A 22,769-nucleotide genomic window follows, 5' to 3' on the forward strand; every position below is an offset into this window, starting at 1 on the left:
AATACTAGCAATTTATTTCATTCAGGAAAAATAACATTTCAGAATTTGGTTTGGATAGCAAATATGCACTTTTTTTTTTTTTTTTTTACAATAGAGCAAATAAACAAATGACGGATGACTGCGTTGTGTGTTCCCACTTCTGCAGCCTGCTGATTATAGAAATGAGGACGATGAGATGTGGTTGAAAGCCCTAAACATCGATCAATGTATAGTTGTCAACAAAAAATAAATGGTACAATGTAACTTTATTTATTATTGCATTTTCGCAGAATTGGGGCCGATCGAAATGGATCAAAGAGACAGGTTTGCTGCAATGGACAAACTAATTAATATATTTAATTAACTACTATCTCAAAGTTCTTCCATTACTGAAATCGGGATTTTTTTAAAAATAATTCGATTCAGCAGGTCTTTTTATGTATGTGTATCAAATTTCTTTTGAAATTCATAGTAGTTCTTGAGATATACTTAATTTTGTTTGCTAAAAACTCCTCCCTAAAAGGGCAACCTACTGGGGACCTTATATTAAACAAGTCTCAACTTGTTAACAGAAAAATAAGACAGGTTTTTTTTAGCATGTCAACTTTATTCTCATATAAAAATTTTACTACAATTCACTTTTTTCTACAATTGTCTTTACAAATTTATAAAAAAACATATTTGTATTATTTATGTATTTATTTCATGACTTCATGAAATCTAATTTACTTTAGGTGAGTGAAAAAAAAATGTTTAAGTAATAATAGTTTCCGAGATATCGCCAAAAGTTCATAAGATTCGTTTATCATTAGAAGCGTCATTTTTCAAAATTTTAGAACTCTCGAAATTATCATCAGAATTCCATAACATATTATTGAGAGGTTAATTTATGAGAGGTTTAATTTCATTACGACAAATCGAAACAATAAAAAGATGATAGCCGTAATGAAGCATTTTGATATAGTAGTTAATTAACTCGGTTAGTCAGTTTGTCGGTCTCAACAAACCTTTCCCCTCGAGTCATTTCAATCGACATCAGATTTGTGAAGATGCGATAATAAATAACAAAGTTACAAAGTTGTCCTTTTTGTTGTTGTTGTTGTTGATGACTGTTCCACTAATAACTAAATAACCACCGCTATGACATTAAGCTAGCTCAAATATGTAGAAAATATAATATGTGTCAAATAGTAGAAAATTGGTATTGTGAGAAATGGAAAGATAAATATGGTAATATGAAATGTCCACATTTTTAAGAAACTCCTGCATATTACACAAAATTGATTTTTTTTTTCTTCGTATAAGTATTATGCATTCGTTTGAACTGTTCTGCAGGAGGTCCTGTGGATAGACCAGATTCCGGAGAAGCCCCTTTCCCATGGGACATTCCATCGTCACCTCCGTCTTATTTTACGAATCACGCCATACAGCTAGAAGTTCCTTATACCGCTTCCATTAAAGTGTGCCATGTTTGTGGTGGACCTGGACGAAAGCGATGCAGTACTTGTTCCGGTAAAGGATATGTGAGTATTCGTTATTAAATAATTAAAAAGATAATTATCAAGAATTCACCTTTGCACCATTACTTTAAAAAAGAAAAAAAAAAACTATTTTAATAATTCCATAAACTTGCATTTCTAATGATGAAATCGAAATCATTTCAATTTGTTTAATCAAATGTTTCATCGTGTGAGTTTCTTCCATTGTTCAAAGCCAAAGAAGAATTCTTTTTAATATTGTTACGTAAATTCAAAATTCCGGTGAAACTCGAACGACGAGTTCTCTTGTAGTAGGTGTGTGGTGTAACACAGTCAACAGGCCTTTATAACAAATAACGCCATTTATTAACATGAAGACACGAATACTCAGACAACAAATGCATAGCCGAGACGTACATAAGCAACACACAGCAACATTTACAACAAAATAGCAGCTCACGAGTAGTAATCGATAGTAAACAAAGCGGACGGACAGAACTCTGCAAGAGAATGTAATGTACGTAGCTGTTTTCTTTGATCTCTCCAAACGCCTGCTTTTCTCCACTGTCTTCTCGCTTGACCTGTACCCAACTGTCGATTCACTACTTTATAACAGGTTACTTCAAACTCGATTCCATGCTACTTCAATACTTGTCTCTAAAACTCGGCGCACGGTACCTATTCTCAATCCATTAATTGCATGAGCTCCACTCAACGCTTGTGCTTCGCTGGATTGATCCAACTAATTCGTCGTTGACTCACTATACGACTCTATGTGACTGACTTCGGCTTGGACAGCCAGTCTTTTATAGCATCCTGTGCAAGGTTATCGAAGTATCAAGCATAATTTGACTCCTATTGATTCTATCACTAGAATTCCAAAAGATTCTAATATCATCCATTTTGTTGCCAAATTCTTCGCCAAGTCGCCGGGGATTATTGATCCTGCATACTATTAGCATCCAATAGAGCTGACCGTCAAACTGTCTTTCTTACGATGGAAATGGCTGTGCTGGGAAGCAACATTACAAATTCTTAACAATATATGTGTAATTTACAAGACGAGTGAAAAAAGTGGTTACGATATCATAAGGGAATTTAGAGATGAACCGGATATAATATCGCTTCGATTGCATGGAATTGATTTCCATTAGAAGAATTCATATGTACCAAGGGCGGAACATATGCAAGACTATAAAAAAACACAGCTTTAATGTCTGAAAATTTGATGGAATCATGGAGTTTTATCGAAACGATTTAACTCCAGTATCTTTCGAGAAACCGGCTGGTCGCAAAAGGCGACTAGTTGTTTGTAAAGTTAAGAAAAATAAAAGAAAATTTAAATAACATTAATGAAGAAAATTTTGATCAATGGGAGAACATTAAAAAAATAAAGGAAGTAAAATAACTACTATTTATAATTAATTTATTCTATAAATTAATATACTTGTCATTGAAAGAGATTTTCTCTGATTTTAAATGATACTGCTATGAAATCTAGGTAAAAATTTAAAAGATGAAAAAAGAAATACCTCTTTAAGAGAAAAAAAAATTGTTGTGGTGTGCTTAATTTGAAATAGAAATGCCGAAAACTACTGAACCTGTGTTTCAATGTTTGAAAACATTCAAAATTTGTGAAATCCGTCTCTTTGTTTTCACATAAATTTTCTACCATCTACTTATTAATATTTCATAACATTAAAAAAATTCATGAAAAATTAGGAATGATATTGATATTTATTTTTATAAAAACCACTATTTTGACGTGTTTAAATTTTGGTGGTTCCTTCTTTTCTTTTTTACTTATTTATTTATTTTTATTCATATTTGCATCTTTAGTGTTGACAATTTCATTGAAGCATATTTCTATCTAATAATAAAGTAGACTTAATTAATATTGTTACGAATCTGTGCTGCTGCTTCCCAGCATAGTTGGTTCCATCATCAGAAAGACTGTTTTACAGTCATCGGTATTGGACGGAGTCCGGGTGTCGCGTCGGAGGTCCCAGAGCTTGGCGACCATTTGGCAACTTGGCGACGAATTTGGCGACTTTGGCGCCAAAATAGAGTATACTCGAAACATCGAGAATTTTCCCGATCCGTCCATTAGGAACCGAGATACGCCTCGAAAGTTCCTGATTGGTTGAGAGGCTTCTAGCCCGCCTCCTGAGACCTATAAAAGGAGGCAGTCTGCAGCTGCCGTAGCAGTAGTCGGAATCGTCGGTGAAGAACGAGTCTTCCAGAGATTAGCAGAGCAGCGACGGAGTCAAGCTAGTGCTGAACTAAGCTGTGCGCTACTGTCTGCAGTAGAGTCTTGTTGTATGCACGTCTCGGCTGAAGATAATTGTCTTCTCTATGCTGTATATAGTTGTCGTCCTTGTGCTGTCCTGTGTGTCTTCGTGTAAATAAACGTCGTTGATTTATTTTCTACTGCCGCCTGCTGATTGAGCGTTCTCCACACCATATAACTTCCACAATCCAAACGAACCGGGAAATTTCGTAACAATATTCATTTCCATTTGTTTTCAATAAAATGGATTTTTAATATTTTGAGAATTTTTGGATAGTGAGAGCTACAATAAAAGATGCAATTGATCAATAAACAAAGAAAGTATGATCAAAACCAGATGGAATGATCTTCCCGAAATTTCCTTTCATATTCTCTAATAAATGCTTTTATTTATTATTAACCATATACCATTGGCGAATAATAGTTATAAAACAGCGTATTAGAGTGGGACATTGGCGATCAATCGCTGGAATGCTGTTACTATTCATTCTCGGATTCGAAAACCTTCTGCGCTATTGGGCATGCTCCAGGATGCAATTATTTATTCAAGATAGGGCTGAGAGGAAAGATGAAAGGATGTTTACATTTAGCAATAAGGTGAACATGGATTACGCATGAACTAAGAAGGTGTAAAAATTGCGCTTGAGTCCAAATATTGTCGGGAAAAGATTATGATTTGTAATAAAATATTTTAGAACAATTTCGATTCGCTATAAAAGGCCTACACATTAAATTATGATGAAGAAAGGGAAGATTTACATTTTTAAAATGTCAATTCACTTTTTTACAAAGTAATTATTTTATTATGTTAACACTTTTTTTTATTGAATTTATCGATAACATTTTGAGATTAACAACTCAGTCCCGGTCTCGGTCCCGATAATCCCGGTCACATTTAATGATAATCATATAAAATATTACTACTAAAGTGCCACTACTAAAAGTTTTTTATCATTTCGATTAACTATATAAGTAATCAATACGCAAGTTTGAGTTAAACTAGTATACGGTCAAAAAACGGCACGATACTAGCATACGAGGGGGAAAAAACTGAATAAAAAATATATATATATTGAGCAGATATAATATATATATATTTTTCAATATATAAAAATATATTGAGCAGAAATCCAAGTCAAAGAATGACGAATTCGTTAAATATGCTCATCTTTTCGATTCTCACCCCTTAGCGCGAGATAGAATCGTAGAAAAGTGGTAGTCTCGGGATACTGAAACGAACAGTGTATGGATGTATTTTATTGGAGAATAGGCTAGGATGCTACCGTCAGCTCGAAGCTTTTTCGCCTATTCCCCAATAAAAGTCTTCCATTCCCGGTATAACATTGTGGACCGTAGATAAGCCTCCGAATTCCTTGCGTGGCATTAGTGAACAATAATTACAAAATATGGATCTTTGGCATGAATCTAGCGTTTTTATTGAATCTATTGTGTGAATATGTATTTTGATCAAAACCAAAGCTGGCGTCCTTGCATAGGGGAAGCGCATCTTCCCCGTGATCTGGGCGTCAAGGGTTCGAATCTTGGTTCGGGCATGGTTGTTCTTCATCTGTGTTCTATCTGTGAGGTGTGTGAATGTGTCCCCCTGTAAAAAGGAGTTGTGCAAGCGAATGTGTGAGTTTCATCTTCATATGAACTAGAAGTCAGACTTCTGCCCTCGGGTGCTCAGCGGTCTTTACCCTCAGAAGCTACTGCACCTCCTTTCCGTTGTAACGCAGACACGACATCATCATCAAAACCAAAATTTACCTTGAAATTACAATTACAAGATGACATACGGAATTTCATTGATTTAAGTCATTGCGTTTACATGCGTGCGAAAGTATAGACCTACCGACGGTCAACCCTTTTTCAGATTTTGTTCGGAATTTGATAAATACCTACTTTTTAGATGCTTAAAATTCTGTATTAAATTTTATTTATCTAGGTTTTCATCTTTTGTAGTATCCGAGTTCACTTGTATTAGAATAGCCAGACAGGACAAATTTCGTTCAAAATTCAGTAGAAATTTACAAATTTGATCTTAAATTCATGTACTAAATTTCATTCGCCAGCTCAAAGCGGACAGATGGGCGTAACGTCAAAAATGTGTTTTTCGTATTCAAACTCATCTGAAATGTGAAGATTCATTAAAATTTCGAGTTCAAATTTTTTGACGATTACAGTATTTTCTCGCAAGTGTTATATAATCCTAGCAGACCTTTTGTAAAATTCGAATTTAATTTTTAAAAATAATAATCATTTTCTTAGATTATTTTTAATTGAGGACTTATTCATAGAATTATTTTTAATTGAGGATTCATTGAGGACTATAACTCCGATTCATATTGTTTTTTTTTTTAGCCTTTCATATTGCATCTCGAAACTATTAAATATAATAATTATTATTCTAGGAATATTGTTTCCATTGTCATGGGGATGGAACTTCATCACTAGCTATGAGGACTGCGACCAAGGATTGTCTGCATTGCACTGGTTCAGGACAAAGAAAGTAAGTCATTCAAAACATAATATGTTATAGATATTTTGAAATATATAATATGTATATACTAGCTGACCCGGCAAACGTTGTTTTGCCATATAAATTATTTCTAGTGAATATTTTGGTTGTTTATTAAAAAATGATTAATATATTGTAAGTGTGTGGGGATGGGATCTATGACAGAAAGAGGAATAGAGCGCTGTAGACGATGATCGCCGATGATAAAACATTCATTTTCCCAATACAATGTATTTCATTAACGTAACGAACATATACATTGTTTGATCTCTTAAAAGTTAAACGTAAAGTGAAAAAAGTAATATATTTTTTTTATCCTAAAGTATAAAAATGAAATAAAGAAAATCAATATTCATTTCGAAGAGCCATTGAGTGTACGATATTTTTTATCAGTCCTTCTTTAGCCAACATAAATAAGCTCGATGGTTTGCCAACTCTAGAACATGCCACGTATAATTGTCCGTGTGAAAAACATGGTGTGCCCAAATCTAAGCTACAAGCAGACATCGTTTGGCCTTGCGACTTATTGATTGTAATTGCGAATGTCAATCTAATAGGGAATTGAACGCGTTTAAATTGAATTGGCACGTCTGTGAGAATCATATGAATTCGTGGCAGCAAAAGAATTTTCGGCTCGGAATTTGCCATTCAAAATGGTGGCTTCGATAACGTTTTTCATCAATTTTTTAATGACCAATCGCGTGCCATTGCACAGCCGTGGTGGGTTCAAATTCCGAAGTAAAATAACCGGAGATCCAATTTTCAATCGTAGAAGGTGTGGTGACATGCCTGACAAATCCAGTAAGTTCAAAAACTCTGTTGAATAATTTACAGCTTCGTTAGCATCGCAAACTGTATCGATCGATTTGTATGATACCAAGTTGCAACTGTTGTATCTTTAAATCGTCGACGTCCACATTTTTTGCTGCCAAAATAGCTCTTTCTGCCATCACGCATGATTTATGTATTGTGTGCCTACATCGAGAAATATGCGGTCAATGAGAGCATTTTGCGAATCAACGATAGTGCAGAAATGAGTGGGCAATTTTATTAATCCAGTATTTTCATAGACAACAACTTTTCCATCGCCGATATCTAACAATTGGTCTGAGAATGTGTCAGCAGATGGATCTTGTAGCATTTGGACGCGCATGCTTATTTTTAGCTGGACTTATTCAACATTACGCCACAGTGGCGATGATTTTAAGCAATCGCTGATCTCGTCAGCGTACGTTGAACATGGAATGACGGGAAGTGTTTGTCCGAAATCACCTGAAAGGAGTAACGGAGTGCCACCGAATAGTTTGTTGTTGATTTTTATATCTTTGAGTGTTCTGTTCAACGCCTCAGAGGAATGTTTGTGTGCCATAGAGCATTCATCCCAGATGATAATTTTGCATTTTTTCAGTACCATGGCCATGAACGATTGTTTTTTTAATGCTGCCCACTGCGTCTGCGTTATTTTGAATATTCAGTGGCAGCTTAAATGCTGAATGAGCTGTTCTGCCTCCATCCAATAAAGTTTCTGCAATGCCAGATGATGCAACGGCCAATGCGGTGCCATTATTAGATCGTATTTCGGCGAGAATTAGCGAAATGAGAAATGCTTTGCCAGTTCCACCTGGTGCATCAAAAAAAAAAAAAAAAAAAAAAAAAAAAAGGAATCTACCTTGTCCCGTCGAAACTGCCAGCAGAATGCGGTCGTAAATGATTTTTTGTTCATACATCAGTAGTGGGACATTGCGAGTAACAATCACTGCCATTTCTACCGTATCGTACTGCAGTTCAATATTCATTTCAGTATCCATTAAATCAGATGCACGTCGATTTGGCGAACTCATACCGAAATGACTGAGTGGTAAATTGGCAATAACAATTTGGATATAGTTCATACAAAAATACAAAAATCGCGATTAAAAAATGGGAGAGGGGTAGGAGGGTAAAAATTTGTAGGTATTTTTTGATGTCAAATAAAAAAAAATATAAAAAAAATTCTTGACATTCTAATTACCTAGCGTTATGAAATATACTTTACGGCCTATTTTCATACCTGCCAAATACACATAAAAAATTTCCTAAAAATCGGTCGAGCCGTTTCGGAGAAGTACGAACACAAACACCGTGACACGAGATTTTTAGATATATATATTTTACATAAAATGAAAGAACAACTTTTCAGCTGAAATTATTTTCTCTCAGCTTTTATCTCAGGAAGATAAAAAAAAAAAAGTGTTTGGAAATTAAAATTTCTTCTAATTTTAATTCACTAATTTTTTCTTCTTTTTTTTTCTCAGTTTACCTTAGAAATCTTGTATTAAGATGCTTGTGATTTCATTTTTTAAATATTGAAGATTTTTCAAATATTTTTCTTTGGAATAATGACATTTAAAATGGTTTCACTGTATTTTCCTGTGTATTTATGGTACAAGAAGTGTGATAAAGTATAATAGTATTTACCATTCGCTTAAAATTATACATTATTCTTAATTTTTCTGTGTAGAACGAAACAAAAATTTTCATTAAACATTGCTGTCTTAATAATCTTACACTTGTATAGCATAGGAAACTAAAATATCCAATCCAATAATAAATTTTATTCAAATTTTGTTTTAAAACTATTTTTTAATGTTACTTCTTTTAAGCTATATGAAACAAAATCTGTTTGAAAAATATACATTCCAAGAAGTTCAAAAATTAAGAGTGATGTATAATTTCTTTATTGCTTCAGCAAACTTGCCAAAGTCGAAAATACACAAAGGCAGCGCCAGCAGAAATCGCCAACAATACAATAGCTATCGGAGTGCAATTAGATTACATAGTCATCTCCAAATAGAGGACTGATGTTTGTGCATGTGCCTTGTATATATATTCTCTGTGACATGGTATAAAATTTTGAAAAAAATATTCGGATCTAGGCTTTTAATAGATGTTTTGCCATAATTCAGCATCTATTACAAATATATAGATATTTTTAGCTTAACATGTGACTTAACATGTGCACAGAGAAAAAATATACCAGATTTATAACAGTATATACTTTTATTGTTTAATGGATTTTCTTAAATCGTATATTAATTAATTTTAAATATTTTAGGTGCTGGAAATGTGGAGGAGAAGGAATGGCAGTTTGCAAGGTGTGTTCGGGGACAGGTCAAATCAGATGCTTCATTCGCCTGACAATAAAATGGTGTGTAATCTACATGTATTTTTAATATAAGTCTTTCTTCTTTACTGGTCTGTTGTTGCTTACATACATTCCAATATATTTTTTATGTAATACAATATATTCATAAAATAGTAATAAAGTAATAGTAAGGAAAGTAATAAAAAAAATTGGCATTTGTTATACAGTAATTGTAATGAAAAAAAGACTTCTTGGTCCTCTAGAAGAAAAAGATGCATTGAAAAATTGCCAACATCTATTAACAGATAATTCTAGGAAGTTATTTTACTTCCCTTATTTTTGTTAAATTATGCTGTAAATTTCAATTTGGGTGACTAATTGACATTATTTATTTTGAACAAATAATGTCAGTAGTCATTTTTACAAGAACATGTCTGTCTTTTCAGTTCTATAAAAAATATAATTTTTGAGGGAATGAAATTAGTTAAATAAAATATAAATTTTTATATGAAATTGTTGTGAGGTTTGCACTCCATTTTTTCTTTTTAAAAATGTAACTGATTGAAACTATCAAAATGAAAGATCTTAAAAAATAGAAATCTTTGTTGCTAAATTTCTGTGTATTTGTTGTCTTGAAATTTCTTGTTATGTTTTATAATCTTCTAAGATCATAAAACATAGCAAAAGACATAACATATTTTACCCTCCCCCCTCTCTAGTTTTTAGGGTAATAATAATAAAAAAAATTTCAAAAGAAATGCATTCAACCAATTTGTACTTTTGCAGTCAGTTCTGTTGATAGTGTAATTTGAATATGAAAAATTTTATGAACTATAATGTTTACATTTATGTTAATGATAACAATAAAATTCCATTGAATGGAATAAAGCTCTGAATTTATGAAAATTTTGAGTGAAACAGATAATTTTTCTTTTCCAAAGAACGATTTACAAGGGTAAAGGAAGATTTTTTATCTATATATTAAATAAATGTCCTTTTTATTTCTTTTTCTTTATTTTTTGAAGATTTGTATCTATATATGGATTTGTTATTCTTAACCATCTATGATTACTTAAAATACTTGTAGCCTTCATTTATTTTTGCTGCTTTAATTGTTAGTGGACATTTTATTTATGCATCATTTTCTCATAAAATATCTAAATGTTTTGAAATTAATGATAATTAACTTTTTGTTTCTTTTAAAATCAATGTTTAACAGTTATTTAAAAACTTTTATATTTAGTAATATTCAGTTTGTAACTACGACTATTATTATTTCTCTCTCTATATATATATATATTTTTTTAAATTTTACATAATTATTTTTTCAGCATATGGATATGGAAAATATATTGTAATTTTCCATTGACTTTTCATTTATTTTTAAAAATATTTATCAATAAAATGTCATCTGACTCATATATAATATCTTAAACATTTTTGGGAGCAAACTATTTCATTGCAATAAATTTTTAAGTTACTGATGGGATAATTCAGTTATTAATATATATTATAAATTTCTTCAGCTGACTACTACTGCATTCTTTAGCTTTATTGTTACATTTCTATTTGTAGGTCAAATCATATGGATGATCATGTTGTTGAAAGAGTTTCCAACCTTGACGATGATAAAATCAGAAATGTGTCTGGAGAAATTGTTTGCCAAGAAGAGGAGACAACTGTAAGCTTGATATTTGTATTGTCAATTTGTGAATTTTTACATCAGTGTTAGATTTCAGCATCTTAAAATTCTAGGAAGGGTTTTAATAGATTTAGTATTCGATTTAAACTATTATACGCATTTTTTTAGGTACTACCCTTAACTCATTTTCCTGACATGACGGTGAGCATGGCTTCAGCTCAACTTTTGCAAAACCACGCCTCTTCATTTCCTGAAGAAAAAGTGCTGAAGCAGGTAAATATATTTAAAAACTTTTGTTAAATATAACTCTTTACATTTAACAATTGTTGAATAAGTAGATACTATAAAATGAAATTTAGCAAAAATGTTTTTTAATAAATTATATTCTGTATGATGTATTTATTTCATATGGAATTCATTTCACAAAAATTCATTTCAAAATTAAATTTTACAACATCATTTTAAAAATTTACATTTAAAGAAATTAAAGAATTTATTAATATATAGAATTTTGGATTGAGACAAATTTTTCATTATATAGCATTTTCCACATTAATCATTAATAGTTTTAAATTTATAAATTTTTTTATTATTATTAAAGTACTTTTAACATAAATTTTGACTTATTATGAGGAAATTGTGGCTGATTATTATAATATTTTAAAATTTTATTTATATTTTCTTATGTATTTAAGAGTCCTTGTTTATAATTATTTTTATATCTCAATTATTCATTCATAATATGCATTGAAAAAACATTAAATGATTCTGTTGATTTTAGCACCATAAATATTTTTTTCAAACTTGTCGACTGCTACAACTTAACCCCAGAACATGGAGCAATTTATAACAATTGAAACAAAAATATTTAAAGTCAGTTTATCTTTATGATTATTTTTGCTCAAGATATTTAATTATCTTTTTTCATAGTAATGACAAATGTTATCAAAGGATTTTAAGTAAAAGGATAAATCATTAAGCAGTCAACATAACATTTAAGCTGCATCAGAATTGTAGTTAAAGAAAGCAAATGATTTACTGCTTTCTATTAAACACATTTTGTAAAAAAAAATTTTAATTTAGTATTGTGCAGGCTGCAGTGGACTATTTTTAGTCTTGACTCTGGAGCTTGAATGTAACTAGTTCGAGACCCGATTTCGTCAAGGAAGAAATTGTACTCTGATTCTGTTGGGGCCAAATATATTTCCGCTTGTGTCATATGAAAACTTACAAGTACGGATGTTAGGTCACATACAATCCTTGTCATTTGAAAACTCTTCAAAATTACATGGTCTGTCAAATGATAACCCTAATGTTGCTTCGAAATGGGATGTTAATTTCATATGCTATATCATTATATTGAAATGTTAAACAATGAAATACCATTATTTGATATTTTTTGGAAGCTTCCTTAAACTTTAAAAAATATATATTTCTGGATGTAATTAACATTTATATTCAATTTTATATTATAGCGTCATAAAGTTAGTATTGTACCAGTGACTTCTGTTCGCTACAAATGGAAAAACAGAGAAGGATTATTTCATATATATGGATTTGAACAACGCGTTTATGCTCCTGACTACCCACAAACCTGTTGCTGCTGCTGTATTTTGTGAATGTCGTAGATTAAATGTATCAGTGCTCATTTATTGCATTTATGTTTCTATTTGTTGACTGGTTTTATTTTCGTTTTGAAAATTTTTGTTTCTATTTTCAGTGTATAATTGTCAATTTTTACATTATTTCTGTGCTGAAAGTAAGATGAATCTCGTGTGTATCTTTGACTGGCTAATATAAATTTTGGTGCCTGTTGACTGTATCACTAGTCATTTATTTTAATCATATGTTTTGCCATATACATAACTCAAATCCCTTTCCCTAAAATTTAAATTTAAAAAATCATTTCTATTAGATCATGTTAAGGAATCCAGTTTCTATCATTTCATATCACAAAAATATTTGGAAAGAAAAATATTATTCAGTATCAGTGACTTCTTTTTAAATAATTTTCGGTAGCATAATTAATTATTGTATTGAACACATTTTCATCACATCAATAATGTTTTTTATTGAAAATAATGTGATTAATTTAATAATACTCACTATTTTTTTTCTTAGATTTAAAATTATTTTATGTAGTCATTGTGCCTGAAAAAATATATATTCTTCATCTATGTGTATAAATGTGTGATGTAACTTATTATATATATATATACTCTAAATATTTTATGTATTAGATCTAAGCAAGGTTGCTTTAATTATTAGTGGTTTCTTTTTATACAAAACTTGTATTTAAAACATATATATTTATATATTCTACATATATTTACAAAGTAACTATTTCTACATATCTAATGCAGATAATTAATTACATGTAAGAAAGAATTCCATAGCTTTGATAACTTGCAATTATGAAAGATAAAATTACGACTCATATTCTTATACGGCATTAAAAAACGAACATAGCTGATTTTTGTTTCATATTATTCTTCTTTATAATCTTTTTAACTATCATAGAATTTCAAATCTGATATTAAAATTTGTATCCTTTGCTTTTTGTGTTAAGCTATTATGTAAAAAGACACTAAAACAAATAAATGTTGAAAATTCACTGGGCCCTCAACATATATTAAGAAAGAGATGCAATTTTGTAAATGTAATCATTTATTAGTAGATGGAATAAAAATAAACCAAAAAATAATATACATATATTATCTGCTTAGTTATGTGGAAATTATTTTTCTTACAAAAGTATAGTACCCAAAAATAATTTTGCATTCTATGATTATTATATTAAAAAAGCTGTTTCATTTACTGCAGCTGAATATATTGTTTCGTGTGAAATTGTATGCCCCAATGTAGAAACATATGCACTTGAAATTTTTATTATTATACATGTTATCTTTTGAACTGCTTATTTATATAATATATACATACTGTCTGAAGAAAGGTGAAATATTTGTGCTATTTTTTTGTTTTTATATTAGAAAGTCATATTGCAACTCAATATTCAAAGTTAAAAGAGCTTTACATGAAAACTTAAGAAGCAGTTTAATTAACTCTGTTAAGACTGATTTATGAATTTCTATATAAATCTTCTCTTGAATAATGCAGTGATGTCTTTAAATATTGATTGAAATAAGAGTTTTTAAACAGATTAAGATTATTGAAAATCTGTATATGTTCTATTCTTTTATTTCAATTTTGACTTTCAATACATTTTAGCTATTTTTGTATTTATTTATTGTCATATAAATATTATTCATCATTAATTATATAGTGGTATAAGTATTGCAATTAGTTAACTCCAAATCAATTGTTTTGAGAAACATCTAAATGAATGTTAATTATTTTTCATGATTTTAAGAGAAGCCAAATGCATGAATGTTTTATTTTAGAACCATTTCTGAATTTTGAGTAATTGGAGAAGTTGATGTTCTTATTCAAATGGAAAGGGGATTTTTCTAAAATTCTTGTAAAATAGAAATGATTTAATTTTAGATCAAAATATATATCCCAAACTAAGTAAGCTATACACAAATACCCAGCGTTACCAAAATGCCAAAGTACCACATAAAAACAGCTAAAGCTATTATATTACCTAATATCATAAAAAAAACTATTTTAACAGACAAAACTTTGAGTTTAATGCTTTTACTAGAATGTTAAAAAAGTATAAAAATTTACACCAGGGTTAAAGTTTTTTTGTTTTTTTTTTTAATTCTCACAATGTGTTAACTTTGTATTCTGCATTTTGTGAATAAGCAGCTATATTTGTACTACTAAATAAATTTATCTTTAAAAAAAATGTTCATGTGCATGAGACAAGTTAATGTTACAATTTCATATGTCTGCATTGAAATCTCTGCAAATTTATTTGTTTATCACTAAATATGGAATTTCATGAAATGCAAAATAAACATTTAACATATAAATCACTAAGAAGGAGAATTAACCAACTTACATTTTCTACTAATTAACATGCCTTTCATTCTAATGAATTTCATTTAATGTGTTTTCAATTTCACAGTAATTGCTATTTTTCAAAACCAGAGTGGATTGAAAACTAATTAAATAAGGTAGAAGCACCTAATGGTTCGTTTAGGGTTTATAAAATATTAATTTATGCACTTTAAAGAATATATATTTTCATACAGTGTTTTAAAAATAGAATTTATAACACACATATAGCTATATGTATTATATTTATAAATACTAAAATAAAATTTATTGTTTATAAATTATATACTATACTTAACTCGAGCTAAAATCGAGTTTAATCTCAGCTTAGCTAAAACTTCTTTATGGGTTAATCCAGCCTGATTATGTGTCTTTCAATGCATTCTAAAAGCAAATACTCCTTTTTGTTAAATTTCAAAACCACCCTGGTTCATCACACTTAGAATGAATTAAAGTATATTAAATTTTATTTTTACTGGACAGGGGTGTTTTAAAATTTTTGTGTTCCAGAATTAATTGTTTATTTTGATAAATTATTATTTTTGCTACTTAAGTACTATAATTGAAAGATTTATAAAATTATTTATAGATATTATGACTTTATTAAAAATGTCCGACATGTATTCCATTCACATACTCACAGATTTGAAGCCTATTCCCGTAAGCTTTTGAAGCATTTCTCATATTATTTCTTGAACAGTTAACTGAATGCATCCTTTGAGTTCATTTAAACTAGTGATTATTATTTTTTGTAGTGGACCTTTTTGGATTTTGAAAAAAACTTGAATTTAGAACATTCTGTATATTTAACTTAGTATACTTTTAGCAGATTTATGCCAAAATAAACATTAATAGACTTTTAAAGTGAGTTTGGAAAAGTATTTCACCAAAAAATAACTAGTATTTGTTTTGATTCTGAATTCCCTATAATATATATAAAGTTTTCATTGGATTTTTATATGAAGTGTGAAGCAGAAATTTTCTTATTTCCATGCAAAAATGCTTTTTCTTAATTTTATTGAATGAAAATAACTGGATTATGCCCCCCCCCTTTCTTTTTAAGTATTGTGTTTGTCTGCATTCATTGAATCAAAAATTGTGTATACAGATCTGTTGGGGAAAATAAGGTGCTTAACTATACTGCCATTCATTTCTGACTTTACTTTATTGCGCTTTCTTTACTGTGCTATTGTTGCCAAATTTATTCTCAAAATACAGGGATCTGTAGATTATATTGAAGTGTGCTGATTTTCGTTTTGTAGTAAGCTCTTTTTTTATTTATCTTGGAAAACTAGATTTTTTTTTACTATATACAATAAATATTTTTTAAAAACTTCTGTGTCTTTTTCTTCTTAATGTGTGCAATGAATTTGTGTGATGTTATAAGTGTTTATTCATTCCTTACTTAGAAAGTACAGGGTGTCCCAAAATTAACGCAAGATTTGAATTTGCCACCATTTGTGCAATAAAGTGTTGGCAACACTATTATAAAAACCTTTTGGCAGCTGATAATTTAGGGTTAGTAAAAATAGAACGTTACACGATGGAACAACGTGTTAACGCAAGATTTGAATTAAATAAAAAAACACAGTTTTTTTTTTAAAAATTGTTACATTTTTATTGAATTATAAAGTACACAGGATAGGGTTATGTATAGAATAACACACAGAGCAATTGACCTCCACGGCTTTGTTGGAACATATGCATCCTTTTGTCGAAATTTTCGATTACCATTTTGCATGAATGTGACTGAATTTCGTTGATGCAGCTTTGAATTTTTCAATGCACGTGTGCTTGCATAGACCTTTGACTTCAATAACATCATAAAAAGAAATCCAATGGAGTTAAATTACATGATCTAGGGGGCCAATTCTCAAATTTTTTTAACTATGGCCACCAGACTTTTATTATTTTTGAAATATTGTTCAACAGTGAAAAGACTTTCTATCGTTCTATTTTGTTTTTACTAACCCTAAACTATCAACCGTCAAATGTTTTTTTTTTCTTCTTTTTTTTTAAATAGGGTTGCTAACATTTTACTACACGAATGGTGGCAAATTCAAATCTTGTGTTAATTTTGGAATATTTTTTATAACTACTACAGCTGCTTTAACTAGTTTAATTGTCACACGAAGCAAGGTATAATTCAAAGATAATGTGTTTATTCGATACGTATGAATCGCACTCGCTTCACGTGAAATCAGTTCTTCCGTTCATTTCTCGACAACGATTCACACTGGTCACATAAATGCATAATTACCCATAAAGCGTCACTAACCAAAAGTAAAATAAGCTGGCTGCCCTAATGTTTTTTTTTTTTTTTTTATGGTGTCTTATCGATGTCTGCTGACATATTAGAAGAAGAATCTTTAAATTCAGATTCCTATTCATCTATAAATTGAATCAGAATTCTGAGTGCGAAGAAGCAAATTTAAATCTGAAATACTGAATGAGTCAAGGTATAGCGGGAGAATAACAAGCGTGCAGTGTTGTCTGAATATGCTGAATTTTTTTCTTGTCGTAATTCACGAATAATAATGGCATTGTGAGATGGCACATTAAGGGAATTATTGTGGTGCAAAAATCAAGTTATTTCACCACAATTCTTGAAAATGACCGATAATTTTTTTTTAACGAAAAGGCTGTAAAGTGTTAAAATGATGTACTTCATTAACAGTCAGACTAATTGATAAAAATTCATAATGCGCAAGATCATGATCAAAGAAAATAATCAGCATTATTTTAATTTTTGAGCAACTTCTGAGTAGTCTATTCGGCCCTACTCCAATCTTCAAACGCTATTCACTTTGTTGTTGAGTCATTTCTGTATCGAAATAATACTGTTCATTTCCGGCTTCGGAAACTTTTTGCTCATACGTCAGAAGACATTTATTTTGTCAAACCAACCGGTGTTGTCTCTCTAAAACTTTCTCGCCTACTCTCTAATAAACTTGTTATGCCAGAGAATGGCACCTGCCATTGGTTTACAATAGTTTCGAAATATTAAATGTGGTTCGAATTTAGCTTTATTATTGAATCTATCGAGGAATCCTTGGCGATTAATACCTGGCATGTTGTTAATAATAACCGAAATTCAAATTTGTGTTTTAGACACGTTTTTCTCAATCTTCAAACGCTATTCACTTGGTTGTTTGGCGGATTGGTATGAGCGAGGATAGAACCTGGGACCTTGTGGTTCGCACTCCAATAACATGACCACAATACAAAAGCAATTGTATGGTAGCGTAATTCTTCCAGTGAGTCGGAGGTGAGACGAACGACATGGCTGTTAAGTGGTGATGTATTAGCTGTTGATTCTAATGCGCCTGTACCCATTTGAGTAGCGCCAAGCATTATGGCGAGCGTGTGGGTGCTGATGCTGTTGCTGCATCAAGTGAGTCTGACGACTTTGGATTGCTGCGTCAAGTGAGTCTGACGACTTTGGGTTGCTGTGGGTAGATGGCGCCACAACAGCTGTACGAAGGTTGAAGGTTCATTGTCCGAGGTCACCAATGTGATGAATTGGGATGCGCGAGGATAGAACCTGGGACCTTATGGTTCGCAGCCCAGTAACATGACCATAATACAAAAGCAATTGCTCGGGTAGCTTAGCTGTTAACTGGCTTATAAGCTTTCACTACATAATTATTGTGTTAACTTATTGTCGAGTAGACGGATTTTCTCTGAACAGATTTTATACAAAATTTGAGAGAAATCTTCAAATTTGGTGTAATGACCATATACCAAATTTCAACCGTCTAGCCGAAAGCGTTTTTGAGTTATCTTTATCACACTAAGATAGACGGACATTTGCCGAAAATATATTTTTCGGACTCGGAGAGACTCGTCAAAATCTCGATTTCGAATTTCTTACTTATATGAGAAAGTAAAAAAGGGGAAGAGAAAAGATGAACTCAGATTATAAGTGGATTTAGATGGCTTAATAATCACTCATCTTCACCCCTTAGCGAAATACAATCGACAAAAAATGCTGGTCTCAGGATCGCGAAACGAATAGTTGATCCAATTTCATCACCTGTAAGCAAAACTATATAAAATCCAATCACCTGAAGAAGAGGAATCGTCTCTCGGAACTCATGGAGGGTTCGTAGAATTTGGAACAATTCCAGGAACGACACGCTACAAAACTTAAATGATCTCCTAAAATTGTTCGACATGAACAAAGGATGTAGTAAATGGCTCAGTAATGTCGATCATTAAGCATCGATTCTTCGATAGGATTGACATATCGTTATTGTCGATATGTCAACTCTTAAAGCAGTTTACACTTCTCAAATTATCTTGCATTTAATAACAAGTCTTCTTTAAAGGTTTTCATTTTATATGAGAAATTTCATTCTGGAAATAGATTTTATATATGTTCTTTGCTCACTTATATTCATCGCTTTGGAAAATTTTTATGTCATTTAAAACAAATTTATTTTTAAATAATAAGCTGACATCAAATGCCAAATGCTGCTAGATGTTTACATTAATCATAAAAATATTTGATAAAGTTAGTAAGCGTGAGGGATAAATGTAGTATTATTCTCTTCATTCTTATCTGTTTATCAAACGTTTCTACAATAGGTTTTGTAGCTTCTCTTATAATACTAAAATACTCTATATTACTGGAAAAAACAGTCTTATTTTCAAGCATCTATTGAACGCATAGGTTAATGCATTTCTATTATATAAGTTTGCGGTTTCTTAAATATGAAGAATCTAATAAATCCCAACTATGAAAAATCGCATTACAATGATTCATGTAGTAAAATGAATCACAGTAATAGTAAAAGTAATAAAGCTAATCTTTCATCTTTAGCTTTCAACAAGGGAAAAAAATCGCGTCATTAAATATTTGATGTAACTATGAAAGCAATTTGAATTCCATTGCAACGATCAAAATGATGAAAATTATACAAAAAGTATTCTAAAAAAAATTATCAAAATTTGGGAAAACAATTTTGTGGAAAATGAATAGAATATTTTGAATTTTAAAATCCTTTTTGCGCAATATTTTTGGAAGTTATAGTTAAAAAATGCCAAAATCTCACTTAAATTAATTAATTTAAAAATGCTCCGAGATATTATTTCTATCTCTTACGAGCACATCTTGCCAAATTTGATATTCCTATGTCAAAAGATTTCGCATGTAGAGCGCCAATACGCATGAGCGCACATATACACATTCTCTTTTGTAAATAGTAATTAACCGCCTTTAGTGACCAGCTGGTTCGTTGGGATTAATAACTTTTAACAAATTTCAATCAAATAAGAATTTCAATCATTTCAGAACAATATTTTTATAAATATACAACTCATATTATTTTAGAAACTTTAAATATTCTGTTCACTTTGCTGTGCCTCCCTAATTTTCTGCCAGAACACTTATATAACAATTATATAACAGAAAAGAGTAGCATTGCTTAAAAATTGATATATTTTAATACTTTTTAATCTCTATTTAGTTTGAAGTTAATTTCACTAACAATTTTTGCACATAAGGCAAAACTGAAGATTTTTAAAGCATGCATCTTGTGCTGATTTCTATTCAGCATACAAAATAAATCGAATCTTCAAATCCAGATTATTATTAACAAAAAAAAAATGACAGCATGAAATATTAATAGCAACAATAAAAATATATTAGTTTCAATTCTACAATGAAATATATTGATGTTAAATATGCTTAAAATATTTTGTAATAAATATAAAAAAATGGGATCTTGAAATTCTTTTTTTCAATTTTAAGATGATATAAAAATTATTTTTGTGTTTAATATTTTTGGAAATCATTGAGAGAGAAACGTTTCGCTAAATTTAAAAAAAAACTAAAATTTTAATTAAAGTTTAAAAAAAAATCGCTCCTGTGGTCACGATCCCACCCTCCTAAGTATATATGCCAAATTTGATAACTCTAGGTCAAACATTCTGGCTTGTAAAGCGCCAACACGTAACAGATACAAACATTGATCTTTATTGTCCCTTTCTCGTATAACACGTATAAAGAAAGAATTGTAAATGCCAAAAAATTCGAATTCGAACTTTTGACACATCTTCAAGTTTCAGACCTCTCTGAGTTAAGAAACACACTTTTTGCAATATGTCTGTTTTTCCATTCATCTGTTTGTCTGTCTGTCTCTGAAATCGACAAATCAAAAACACTTTGAGCTAGATGGATGAAATTTGGTACATAAAATGAATAGGTTTCTACCAAATTTTGAATGAAATTCTTACAGATGATGTTTGTCTATCTCTCCGTTCGAATACACGTGCCCTCCGTCACTTCAAAACGTTAGACAGAGCTAGATAAACAAAATTCGGTAGACAGGTTAGCGTCTAAAATATAGATTCTTGTCAAATGTAGAAACCAAAACTGTCTGCTTGGCCATTTAGTCTATACTTTCGTATGCACGTAAACGCAAGGACTTAAAGGGATAAAATTTGGTAAGTGAATAAAAGTGCAGTCCATGTCAAATGTTGCTTCCAAATTGTCGGGACAAAGGCGTTCAAGATGCATATACGCCCAACAGATTCAATAAAAATTCTAGATTCACTCCAAAGATTTATATTTCGTAACTATTCGCCAATTCTCTGCAAAGCATTCGCGGGCTTACCCAATGTTCTCACAATTTTTGAGAGAAGAGGACAAGATCTTTATTTGTTCAGTTTAGTTATATGTAGTGAATACAAATAATTGTAACCTATGAGCCGATCCTGATCTAGTGCGACGTAAAGGAAACTATCGTAATCTTAATCGGAAACAAAATCGCACGATACTCTCGTTACTCTAATCGTCGACACGCGGTCAGACTCAGCTCGTAGGATGTAAATATTCTATATTTTAATGCTAAAATAATAAACTTATTCTTGTAATAAGAAGGAATCATGATTGGAGTCGAACACCAAACATGAAAATTCCAATCCCTATGTGGCGAATTGTTATGAGCGAGGATAGAACCTGGGACCTTGTGGTTCGCAGTCCAGTAACATGACCACAATACAAAAGCAATTGCTCGGATAGGGTGGCTGTTAACTGGCTTATAAGCTATTCACCACATATGTTAACGTCCTGTTTTAAAACAACACTAGGTCTATTTTGGGACGAACCTCGTAATTTTGAACCACGGTCAGATAACGAGGACGACACTGAGCTGGCATCACCCCCTCTCCAAGCTTCCACACCACGTCAGCGGGAGGACGTTTGTCCCCGACGGATTTAACGTTCACCAGACCCGCTTAAACAACGGTTCTTCGGTGGAATCGGGTCTCGAACCTGAAACCCGCCGGTTCCGAAGTCGAGACCTTACCACCAGGCTACAGCGGCTCATAAGATCTTTCTTGGAGAGTGTCCTAAGTAATACCATTACTTATCTAAGTTTAACCTCATTGCCAGGCCATTACTCTAATCACCTGTTAAGAGCCTTGAATTCAAGAACTCCTTGATGCACCACTCAAATCGGCGATTATCTGTGAGTATGCGAGAAAATTTCGGGGAGACCATTCTGTCCAGCTAATTATGAAGGTAGATATTTATCTGTTTCTGAAATGTATAGTTAGGTAACAGATAAGTATTGTAAAAAAAGATATCTCGATTGCTGAGACGCATATTTTAATGAGAATGTCTTCAAACAAAACAAATTGCTCTTCTTTGTAATAAAATGCTTCATAAACAATCTATATTTATTCGGTGACCTTGGTTTTATGATAAAAGCTCTTAATCTTTCCTTAATTGCTGGTGGGCGTCAGAAATTAAGAAGTGCGATTTATAG

General features: G+C 31.1%; 1 protein-coding gene across 2 annotated transcripts in view; it reads left to right on the forward strand.

Moving 5' to 3' along the window:
• LOC129974925 (protein SSUH2 homolog) overlaps positions 1–16,302 on the forward strand; it is a 96,090-nt gene extending 79,788 nt beyond the window's left edge. For both annotated transcript variants that reach the window (XM_056087723.1, XM_056087724.1), the window contains 6 exons: positions 1,315–1,502; positions 6,159–6,256; positions 9,360–9,452; positions 10,965–11,070; positions 11,200–11,304; positions 12,507–16,302. In XM_056087723.1, the coding sequence (XP_055943698.1) occupies positions 1,315–1,502; positions 6,159–6,256; positions 9,360–9,452; positions 10,965–11,070; positions 11,200–11,304; positions 12,507–12,650 (734 nt within the window). In that variant the 3' untranslated portion in view covers positions 12,651–16,302. The remainder of the gene's footprint in view (positions 1–1,314; positions 1,503–6,158; positions 6,257–9,359; positions 9,453–10,964; positions 11,071–11,199; positions 11,305–12,506) is intronic.
• The last annotated feature ends 6,467 nt before the right edge of the window (positions 16,303–22,769 follow it).

This window comes from Argiope bruennichi, chromosome 7 (assembly GCF_947563725.1).
Source record: "Argiope bruennichi chromosome 7, qqArgBrue1.1, whole genome shotgun sequence".
NCBI lineage: Eukaryota > Metazoa > Arthropoda > Arachnida > Araneae > Araneidae > Argiope > Argiope bruennichi.